The sequence below is a fragment of the Monodon monoceros genome, unplaced genomic scaffold, assembly GCF_005190385.1.
Source record: "Monodon monoceros isolate NGI ecotype Baffin Bay Population unplaced genomic scaffold, NGI_Narwhal_1 Super_Scaffold_5, whole genome shotgun sequence".
NCBI lineage: Eukaryota > Metazoa > Chordata > Mammalia > Artiodactyla > Monodontidae > Monodon > Monodon monoceros.
In genome coordinates, this window is record NW_021703782.1 from 2,754,386 (window position 1) to 2,766,397 (window position 12,012).

At 47.7% G+C, this 12,012-nt stretch overlaps 1 protein-coding gene across 3 annotated transcripts in view; it reads right to left on the bottom strand.

Moving 5' to 3' along the window:
- The window catches only part of MFAP3L (microfibril associated protein 3 like), an 81,008-nt gene that overhangs the window by 37,536 nt on the left and 31,460 nt on the right, over positions 1-12,012 (bottom strand). Inside the window, exons 3-5 of one of the 3 annotated variants that reach the window (XM_029201315.1) lie at positions 6,118-6,947; positions 465-510; positions 192-367 (exon numbers count right to left, since the gene is read on the bottom strand). In XM_029201315.1, the coding sequence (XP_029057148.1) occupies positions 499-510; positions 6,118-6,947 (842 nt within the window). In that variant the 3' untranslated portion in view covers positions 192-367; positions 465-498. Of the gene's footprint in view, positions 1-191; positions 368-464; positions 511-1,265; positions 6,948-12,012 lie in introns of those variants that run through there. The other 2 variants (XM_029201314.1, XM_029201313.1) reach the window with 2 other exon arrangements.

A 12,012-nucleotide genomic window follows, 5' to 3' on the forward strand; every position in this document is an offset into this window, starting at 1 on the left:
ACTTCGCCTACTTCTGCCTCCAACACCGTTGGCAGAAACCATTTAAACTCAAAAGGGTCTGTGCCACATGGCGTGTAATTCATGTAGTGGTGCCAGGAGCACCCACGTTTTTTGGTAATCGTCTCTTTGACATGAATACACTTATAATTTTCATTTCGGGTTGACAGTAAAGGAAACTTTTATTGTGGCAGGACAAACTCACGCTTTCAGCTCCAGATGCTCAACAAGGACCAGTGTGGAACCACTTTTAAGATTTTTGACTCAGCGCTTAAAACCTACCAGCACCGAAGCATGTCCTAAACGTGGTCACAGGCTCTGCTACAGCAGAGATGTTCAAGCAGAGCAGAACCCCTGCGTGTTAGGGACTCTGCCGAAAAGACAGGGAAATCAGAAAACCTGACACTTAGTTTCCAGCTCTGTGACTACACGCTTTGAAAATCACTCAGATTAATATTAAGCCTTACCTAGGCTCCTGTGATTAAGGCCCATGAGAATGCACTATTCCAAAACCTGTAAAAAAAAGAAAAAATTGGCAGCTGTTTGTTCTGGGTCTGAAGATATGTACCAGTCAAAATTACGCAGTTAGGACAAAACTTTCCTATCTTCTCTTCCCTGGTGGCACAATTGTTCATTTTTCCATGAATGCCACCATAGTTCTCTTAAACCTTTTTTTTTTGCTTGACAGAACCTCTGGATCTTAGTTATATGCACAGTTTATCCGGTAACCCATTCAATAATTTCGTTGGCCTCTCCAGATCTACAGCAAAACACTGATTTTCTTTCCCATTTGGTCTTGTCCTTTCTTGTTGTGTTTACATGACCTCATCCTATCTGAGAGGAATCCAGCTTTCAAAGTTTTCAAAGGGCACCTCCTTAGCATATTCTTGGATTCGGTCTGGACTGGGTTCTGTCTAGGTGTTTCGTGTTGGATCTATGACTAATGCCTTCTCCCATGGAATGTTCTGGGTAGGGGAGTTTCCTGGTCTTTGTGGATTTTCTACAAAAAGCTTGATGTTACATGTTTAAAATTATTTCTTCGTATAGATAGCCATTTATAAAAAATAAATGGCTATCCCGTTTGTCAGGCCAGAGTTAGGATTTTTGAATTTGGATAAAGTTTGTAGATTCACGTAACAATTACTTCATTTTTCCCTTTTCCCCAAGATGTGCCACAGATGCAAAAGGTAGGGGTGAGGATTGACTAAAGATTTCTTACCACTGGAAAGAGTAAATCAGGCCACACTCACACAGCCTTGAGCTGGGACACGACACGCTCAGCACACCTGTGCAAGTCCTTTATTAAAGCAACAACCAAAATACAGGATGGCTCACATGTTTTTTTGCTTTTTTGCTGCTATATCAATTTAAATATTAGTCATTTGTTTATACCTTTAAATTATTCTTAAAAGGTGAACATTTATAGCTCACAAATCAACAGTTTGACATTTCCGCCCAGATACATTTTTCCATCTTATTTCCTGGCTTTAACAAAGAAATTCCAGAACCAGAGGAGCAGCACATCAAACGTTAAGTGCCAGCATCTTCTGTGAGCGGTGCTGGGGTGTCTGAGAGATACACTGAAGGTTTTAATTCCTCGTTAAATAAAAATAATTTATGCCAGAATATTCTTAGAACTATTTGCTTTCTGTTTTTACATTCTCTATGAGCTTCAGTTTCGACCGTGGTATTCTAAGCATTAGTCCCCTTAAAAATAACATTTCTAAAATATCTCAGTGAAAGATCATTATCACCCTCATACAACATTTTCTTGTATAACAGACACTCAGTCCTTCAGAAAGCATAAGAAGCAATTGTTTTTTTTCTATTTTTTCCCCACCACTGATTTGTTTAATTCAAACCTTGTTAATCACTGGTTTAACCCTAAGGGTCATTAGGAAGATGAACTCTGTTATCTACTAAAGGATTTTTAAATGAATAGGTGAATGTAAAAATGACTAATACCGTGAAGGTAACAGGTGCTCAAAACACGTCTGTGAATATACAATGAGATTTGCTGGCTATGTAAAGAGTACCAATGAATTAGCTTAAAAAGCAAGAACAGAAACCAGGATTATGATCTAAAGGGACTGCCAAAAGGGTACGTGAAGACAGGTACAGGGAAGTAGTCGCTGAACTGCGCTGGGTATAAAGTAGAGTATCTGAAAGATAAAGTAAATGCTCCATTTTCTTACCCAGTGAGACACTGGGAGGAAACCCCTGTTCACAGAACCACAGGGGCTGCCCTTGAAGAGTTTTAGCACTGGTACAACACTGAAATTCAACCTGCACACACAGGAGTCTGATCTGCCTTTTGAAACGGCTCGTCCGCTGGCTGGGACTGGGGTTTCTGAGGCTCAGCTGGTTTGTGTTGGCTGCACTACATTTAGAGGCTGTCTGTCCAAATCTTGCAAACATTCCTTCTGCCCAACATTTTCTTCACGAGCTAAACAGCTGAACAGCTCTGAGATCACCAATAAAGAACAATCCAACCATTAGATGAGAGATGTTACCAGCCCAGTGAATAAGTTACACAGCCATCCTTCAGGTCAAGTCTTTCAATCAAGTTGCTTTCTTATCTCACATTTGCCCTTCAAAGGAAGTCTGAACAACATGGGATGTCTACAATTAAAAATGAAACACACAACGAAAAAGATAAAGAAGGGAAGGATTCCAGACTCCACTGTGTGGGAGGCCAGGCCTTTTGGCTTGGTTTTGAAAAAAGAAACGCTCACCAGCAATCATTCCGGGTGTAATGACACAGCACAATAATGCTCAGGATGGGTAAGGACATTCAGTTATTTTCAGAGCGATTTCTATACATTATAGATGTCACATTTGGTTCCTAGAGATTTAGTCAAGTATTACTATTTCTTTTTGTCAAGCATGATATACAAAAAGATGAGAATAGATGTGCCCTAAAAATATGAAAATATAATATATAAAACAAAACCGTTATAAATTACATAGATTTGCAGTATAAAATTTTTTCCCATTTAGAATAAATACCATCCAAGTTTACAGATCATCTAAGTGAATTAAATATGCACACATATCTGAATCATTTTCAGAACTTCAAGAAAAAAAATTGCTAGAGATATGACCAGATGACTCAGAAACCAGAAACTGCTTACTTTTGAGAATAATGACCTAAGACCCAAAGGACATGGCTTGGGATTTAGTGCTAAGCTGTTAAAATTGCCCAAATGAGTCTGACGTATGCATGTGTGCATACATACACACACACACACGCTCACAAGCAGCCATACTTTTATGGATTTCTATGAAGCTGAACAGTTTATCTTTGAAAAATCAGCCCAAAGTCACGAGGTCATCTCTGTTCCATATTCTAGCAGGAGAGCTTTCCTATTCTGTAAAGAAGCTACAGGATGAACAGGAAGAGTGTAGCCTTTCTGGACAGAGAAATCTTCGTCGTAAGCCAGCCTCCTCTTTGGTTGGCTGTTATTCTATCAAGAGCTTTCTGATGCCTTAAAGAGGGGAAAGGTTTTGAAAAATCTATATCATCTCGCCAGTCTAAAGAAGCTAAAACCAACCTGAAAACATTCTTTGGTCACACGTTTCTGCTCCTGCTCCATAAAAAATCTGCCCGTTTTTAACTTTCTATCCCTAATCAGTGCCTAGATGGGAGAGATAGATGACTTTTCCTGTAATTTCCACGTGGAAATGTGCACATGGGTTTTGGTGGAGGGAGAACTCGACAGAATGGGAAAAAGTTCATGCAGTGTCACAAAATGAGTGTGGGTCCCTGCTGTTGCTTTGGGCGTACAGATCCATGGTAAGAATCTGCTGACCTCCATGACAAGTGGAAAATTCTAAGAGGTGGAGATAAAACTCTTCTGCAACCCCAATACAGAAAACCCTCGTCCAGAGAGTGCAAGTGGGAGGTCAAGGTTTCTCTGGACTGTTCACGACTCACTTTTTATGTGACCACCCAAGACACTCCTACCTGATGGCAATGGGTCATTTGAGGCCAAGAGGACTCTGATCCAACTGAGTCTTGTCAGACCACCTGTCACACCAGTTATCTATACATAGAGAAACCCCTGAAGCCAAACCCTCTGCCCTCAGCTACAGATTTAGATGCTTTTGCTGTGAAGGTTGGCGGCAAGAGTATCTAACCTCACGTGCCCATGTCTGCTCCCAAGACTGCTTGTCTCCTGCAAGGGGGGCCATCACAAACTTTCCATAAAACTCTAAAATGTCTGAGCCGGATGGGATCTGGGGACCCAGCAAGTCCCACCTCCGTGTTTGTCAGATGAGAAAGATTAAACCCAGGGGGGTGTCGAAGGTCACTTATCCAGATAGCGAGAGTGAGGACTAAACATCAGGTCTGCTCTCACGATCCGTGTGGCCCAGGGAACCTCCATGGAAACCATGATGTGGCTGTGACCCTCAAGACGACTTCAAGGTTATGGCTCCCCTGCTCATCAATGGAAATGAACTAATACCTCTCATTCTTCCACGATGACATCTAAACTGCAGACGCTGCCCTAATGATTTTGGGTTTTGAGTTTTTGAAACCGATCCTCTTGATTCGCATCAATACTAACTTTCAGCATTAAGAAAATGAGAGGAACCAGAGAGGAAAGTGAAAAATCTTTCGAGTAATTGTGGAGGAGGGCCAGGTGATTCTGCGGGAGAGGGGACCATCTAGATGGAGCTCGAGCCCGTCTGGTCTGTCCCTCTGCCAGGGAAGGAACGGAGGCCCCACCTGCCCAAAGCCTGCGGTGCTTACTGGCACCATCAGACGAGCTGCTAGCCTTTGGGTGACTAGTTTTGTCGTTTCTATAACATCATTCTGCCGCACATACAACTGCTTTCTTGTGGGACAAAATTAATTCAAGAATTCTGGCGTGAAATTTGATGCCATCACCCGAACCTTTCACTCTCCCCTTCAAGGACGGACAAGTTAGCCCTGCAGTTCAGGGAAGTGGGCCTGGCTAGGCGATCCCACGGACCCTCACACTTGCTGCCCCAAACCAAGTGTTTGGGTCACCGGACGGCCCCTGGCGGCCCACATTCTACACCTACATGGATTCCTCAGATGCCTCTGTCTCTGGAAGCAACATGCGTTCCAGATCAAGCAGCAGCCGTGTTTGGAGGATGACGTTACTTAAACGTAAAAACAGCATTTTTCATGGACAGTTTGGGTAAATTCAAGTTTACAGTCTCCCTGCCACCTCAGCTGAGCTCACCTAAAGGCTCTCAGAATCGGACAGGCAACACATTTTTATTTGGCTATTAAAGTGCTATCCTGGGCAAGTTTTTTTTTTTTTCTCAGTTTCACAACAGTAGCTTCATTGGAAACAAACAAACAAAAAAGCGATGGATGGAGACAGGCCTGGGAAATGACAAAAATCACGAGGCTGGTAACTGCTTTGGAACATTACAGATGACTTGTGGGTATCAGCCCTGACACCAAAGCCTCTGAGGTAAAAGTTTGGCGGGGGGTTTGAGGGGGTGGGGGGAGAGAAATAAGGACAAAGTGGCAAAGGGGACGAAACCAGAAGGAACGATTAGCATTCGTATCACAACGACTTGGTTATAGGGGAAGAGTGAAGGGGGGTTAAAACTGAGAAGAAAGTGCAACAGACCCACGTACGTGCAGTTGCTCTCGTAGCAGACCTATAACTTTTTAAAGGAAAAGCGCTGCAGTGTGCATTGGACAGGGCTCTTGACCTCAGAGTCTCTCACACCAAAAGGGCATCAGTGATTAAGGTATCTGGCAGAGAAGAGCCTCTGAGATTCATGCCGCGCGCACAGACACCTGCCCAAGGTCGCCGGCTCTGCACCCTGCCGCTGCTTGCATCCTCCATCGCGGGGCACGGTCCGGGCACACAGCATGCACGCAGGCGCTCCCTTCTGAAGGGGCCTGGCTCCTACCTACGGGACAGGCGTCTCCGGTAAGGCTTAGCGGCGAGGGCGGACTGCGTCTGGCCCTGGGGGTGGGGGGGGCGGCCCTGATTCTCGGGGTGTGCATAGCTTCTCGGGGGGGCGTTGTTAGACATGGCTTTCATAGACAACGTGGGCGTTGCTGTCGCACGCCCCGGCCGGCTCTGTGGCTTCCAGGAGACCTGGGGGCAGGACATGGTCCGGTACCTCGACAGGCGTGGGCTCCTCGGAGGTCAGCGCCGCGGACGTGACCTCGGTGGAAGGCGCCGCGGACTCGGGGGAGTGCTCGGCCGAGGGCTCGGTGTCCTCCTCGTCTCTGGCCTCGAGGGGCCCCCCGTCCCGGTCATCCGTGGGCTCCCTCCGGGCCTGGGGGTGCACGGACACCTCGATGGCAATCTGCTGGGGCTGCTCGTGCAGCGACGAGGCGTCTGAGTCAGCGGTGGGGGACTCGCTCCGCTGCAGGGCGTCGGGGATGGTGTAGACCTCGTCCCCAGTGGTCGCCTCCTGGCCCTCAGGCGCGTGGCGCACGAAGTTCTGGCCCTGCTCCTCCAGCCCTACCACCTCCATGAGCTCCTCCACAATGGTCCTGCAGTTCATGATGAGCGGGGGCAGCGGCACGCTGCGGGCCAGCTCCTCGATGTAGCGGGCGAACTCCATGGTCTTGAACTGTGTGACCTTGGCCAGCTCCAACGTCTTGGCCGACGTGATGATGGGGATGCGCTTGGCGATCTCGAAGGCCTTCTGCAGCTTCTCGGCGCCCTCTGTACGGAAGAACTCGTTGATGGCCTTCTCGGTCTTCTTCAGGTGGCTACTCATCATGCAGAGGCGGGTGATGTTGAGGGCCAGCACCACGGCGAAGGCCACCAGGCACACCACCATGTAGTACACGCCCATGTCCCCCGACGTGAAGACCACCCTCAGCGTCACCGTGTTGTTCACGGTGCCGTGGACATTGGCCGCCACACATGTGTATCGACCTCGGTCCGTGAAGGACACCTTGGTGATGTTCAGGAGGCCGTCGTGCATCTGCCACTTTCCTGCAGGAGGAAGAGGACAGAGTCAGCCAGGCCCTCCACTCCCTGCAGCCACTGCCCCGCACGTCGCTGAGCACATCTCCCACCACCACGTCTGCCACTGTCGACGGCGCCCACGGTGAACGCCGACCTCGCCAGACGGTGACGGTGTTAGCTCGCCTAATCCTCACAACTCGGGGAGGAGCTACCAGCACCGGCCCATTTTACAGGATGGGGAAACTGAGGCACAGGTCCACTAAGCCACCTCCCCAGGGCGCCAGTTTGGAAGCAGTTGAGCTAGACGTGAACTCGAGCCCAAGAGGCTGTACTCTTAATACCAAATCATACTGTGTGATTCCACATCCTAGAGAAAAATTAGAAAAATAAACAGTATGGAAAATACTTGCTCTTACTAGAAAATTCCTTAATGTAGCACCTGATTTTCTAGCCTGCCTGTGAGCGTGGCTCTACAGAATATATATGCTCATTGGAGAGTTTTAATACTTTTCAGAAGATAAAGTACTTTAGGATCAACATAAAAACTGGAGTAAATCAATTAAATTGTAATTGTTCGCCTGGGTTTCTCATATTGAGATTGAAGTAGTCCTGGTATGACCTCGGTTGATGGAAACATAAATAATTGAGAAGCTACAATGAACTACGTCACTTACCGTTACAAGCTAACTCTGTGGAGATTCAGAGGCTGGGTGTGAATAAGCAACAATTTGGTTTCGCTTTGCAAATAAATCACAGACCCATCAGGTTGAAACCAGGCCTCACACAATGGAGAATGCACACTGAAAAGCGTTGTAATAGATAAGAATTCTACCCCCCTCTGGCCTGGGAAGGATCGTTGCCCTGGGAATGAGGTTCTTAATCTGAATTAATCTTTGCTAGGGATTACTCCTTAGTCTGCCTGTGTACCCGCAGGTCAGAGGACCCCGGGAAATGTGATCCTAGCTTTGCCTTCCAGGTCTTGGGTCTGAGCCTTTCTGAAAACCCTCCACCTCCCTAGACTGTCCTGTAGAGAGAGAAGGGTCCCGGCCCGGCCTCGGGGGAGTTCTGAGTAGCAGGACGATCTTACTGCGTAAAAGCACTCGCGTCCCCAAGCAAGCCAGAGGCCTCTCCTGAGAGATGTGGCAACTTAGCGCGTGGTTTCCTTTTAAGGGTGTATTATCGCTTTGTATTTTTTTATTTATTTATTTTTTGCGGTACACGGGCCTCTCACTGCCCATATCGCTTTGTATTTTTTTAAAAAAGAAGAAATTTGTGAGCACCAAAGTGACCAGGGTCTCCAGGGACTGTGGGATGAGACAGCAGAGGCCCCCGTTATTCCAGGTCCTCTGCTCCAAGGACCATCCTTCGGGAGGCTGGCCGGAGCCGTGGGTGCCGTCGGGGACCTGCAGCCCCTCCTCCCGCTGGTCTGGGGAGCCTGGCAGGAAGCCTCTTGTAGATGCTGCCACATTCCTCTGCTTCCTGAAGGAACATCTGAGAAGAGTGGTTCCTGGTGTCCCCAAGTACCCTGCTTCTAATAATTCAGCCAGTGTACTTTCCCGAGAGTAGGAAACACTGGTTTGGGAAATCTAGCGCATTTCCGTCTCTTGTGAATGTGTATGAACAGACCACCCTAGCGCCCGGCCTGTGAAACCTTCTCTCGTCCAGGTGGGCAGAGGCAAGCCTCCCACCCTGTCCGTTCATTCCCGAACATGAAACTTGATACTTCAGTGGCAGATTTATCCAAATAGAGAATAATCTGAGCAAGGGAAATGATCAATTTATTGTCTTAAAATGTGCATGTTTCATCAAACCACACTACGGCAGGCATAGAAAAAAATAACAACTCCGGTTACCTGAAAGCTTATGATAGATATGGAAGGTACTGGGTGCCAGAGAATTACAGACTCTACCTATAGGAGTTTCTCATACTGATTGTTGGAAAACAACAGGAAATAGGAAGGGAGAAGGTGAGAAGGTGAGGTTCTTTGTATGAGGAACAGTTAGGATCAATTTGGCCACCTCCTAACCTCCCACCCTCGCTCCCTCTGTGGAGGAATTATTATCTACAAATTCAAGGACACAGAGGAATTATCTACAAATTCAAGGACAGGGTAGGGGGAACCAGGGTGTGGAGGAAGAGCAGAAAGGAGTGCTGAACTCAGAAGGCAGGCACCTGACGGTAACAGGAACAGCTCTCTCCCCACACCTAGGCAAGGCGCTCAGCGATAACTGCACCTAACTGTGATAGAAAAGTGAAGTGTAGAAATGCAGGCCAGTTACAAGATGCCAAGTTTCCTCTGACTATTCAAAGGGTTTCTGAACTTGGATTTTATAGTTTATCTTTAGGCATGTTTTTTTTTTGGTGGTACGCGGGCCTCTCACTGTTGCAGCCTCTCCCGTTGCGGAGCACAGGCTCCGGACGCGCAGGCTCAGCGGCCATGGCTCACGGGTCCAGCTGCTCCGCGGCATGAGGGATCTTCCCGGACAGGGGCACGAACCCGCATCCCCTGCATCGTCAGGCGGACTCTCAACCGCTGCGCCACCAGGGAAGCCCTAGGCATGTTTTTAATCGTCTATTGATGTATATTTATCTATCCTGGACCCAAACGATTCAAAACAGATACCGACTCAGACACTCCAGAAGTTCCCTGTTGCACGGTCAAAACAGGCACAGTCTGGAATCAAACACAATTAGGTGACACTTGTAGTTCGTTCTGGGGAAACCGGTGAGATGTAGAGTGCATAACTTATTAGTTTGGCACGTATTCTGCTTCTCAGCCCAGGGCCGTGGGTCCTTGGACTAACATCTATCATATACCTTATCCAATAATTAACCTTGTTTGTTCCGGAAGCCCGAAGCCCAGCCATGAATCTGCGAAGTGACTATATTTGCCTAATGATAAACCACAACAATAAATCACATATGATTATCCTGAAACAGGCAGGTATTACCCCTAATAGGAGCTGTGACACTATAGTTAAATAACTGAGACCCATCTCTCTGCCAGCAAGTCCCTGTTTCGAGTCCACGACAAGGACACCAAGACATCCCTCTCTTCAGGGTTCAGTCCTTCACTGTATTTCTCTTGAAACAAAACACACGTCACATTTACTTTATGGATTAAGGTACCGGTAATGCTGCTCAGGCTTCTCAGGTACGACGAGGTAAAGGGAACGTGTGACCTGGACTAAACATTCTTTTGCCAGATCTCAAAGCGAGTCTTGGGAAGCCAACACACACACACACACACACACACACTCATTCTGATGACAGAAGATTCTGGCCTCAAAGGTGATGTATGTCTGTATCATGTCCTGTTTAAAGGCGGATACATTCCTTCCTTCCTAGCAACTAAGACTCTAAATACTTCCTCTCAGCCTCAGCATGACCTTCGATTAGTGAGAAATAAAGATTTCTGCATGTTCTCCTGCTGTATGCAGCCCCGAACACTATGAACCCCACCCTGGGGGTCCTACCACATCAGCAGGGGCCCAGGCTCATGGAGAATCACAGGCAGCTGCCCCACTAGGATCGTCTCGAGAACATTCCTGGGCCACATGTTGCCTTTCTCCTTAGTCTGTAAATACCTTGTCCTGAGACCCAGCCTGGAAGGTCTGACTTCAGCCATCAGGAGGTTGAGGGAATAAAAAGGGCCCCAGTGACTGTCACAGGGACCTGAAGACCCAGCCACCTGGGGCGGGGAAGCTTGGTGCTGCAGCTCCAGGGATGATTTTAAACTGGAGTTGAGCAGGGATGTCACAACCATGTGCTGAATTCTCACTAAGCTGCATCATTTCAGCACAAGTAAACACCTAAAATGTGAGCCGCTGACACTGAATCACTTCAACAGGCAATGATTTTGGAGGAAATGCACAACTAAAAGATCCTGCATGCCACAACTAAGAGATCCTGCATGTCCCAGCGAAGATCCCACATGCCACAACTAAGACCCGGCGCAGCCAAATAAGTTAACAAGATTTATTTTTGTTTTTTTTAAAGGCAGATGTTGAGCCATCACTTTCTGATTCTAATACCAAAGATTCTGTGTCAAACGTTTCCCTGACAGACTGGTTCAAGATGGCCGACTAGAAGGACGTGCTCTCACTCCCTCTTGCGAGAGCACCAGAATCACAACTAGCTGCTGGACAGTCATCGACAGGAAGACACTGGAACTCACCAGAAAAGATACCCCACCTCCAAAGACAAAGGAGAAGCCACAATGAGACAGGAGGAGGGGCACAATCCCAGTAAAATCAAATCCCATAACCACTGGGTGGGTGACTCAGAGACTGGAGAACACTTATACCACACAAGTCCACCCACTGGAGTGAAGGTTCTGAGCCCCACGTCAGGCTTCCCAACCTGCGGGTGCGGCAACAGGAGGAGGAATTCCTAGAGAATCAGACTTTGAAGGCTAGTGGGATTTGATTGCAGGACTCTGACAGGACTGGGAGAAACAGAGACTCCACTCGTGGAGGGCACACACAAAGCAGTGTACGCACTGGGACCCAGGGGAAGGAGGAGTGGCCCCATAGGAGACTGAACCAGGCTTATCTGCTAGTGTTGGAGGGTCACCTGCAGAGGCAGGGGGTGGCTGTGGCTCACCGTGGGGACAAGGACACTGGCAGCAGAAGTTCTGGGAAGTACTCCTTGGCGTGAGCCCTCCCGGAGTCTGCCATTAAACCCAAGAGCCCGGGAAGGCTCCAGTGTTGGGTTGCCATGGGCCAAACAACCAACAGGGAGGGAACCCAGCCCCACCCATCAGCAGACAAGTGGATTAAAGTTCTACTGAGCTGTGCCCACCAGAGCAACACCCAGCTCTACCCACCACCAGTCCCTCCCATCAGGAAACTTGCACAAGCCTCTTAGATAGCCTCACCCACCAGAGGGCAGACAGCAGAAGCAAGAACTACAACCCTGCAGCCTGTGGAACGAAAACCACATTCACAGAAAGTCAGACAAGATGAAAAGGCAGAGGGCTATGTACCAGATGAAGGACAAGATAGAACCCAGGAAAAACAACTAAATGAAGTGGAGATAGACAACCTTCCAGAAAAGGAATTCAGAATAATGATAGTGAAGATGATCCAG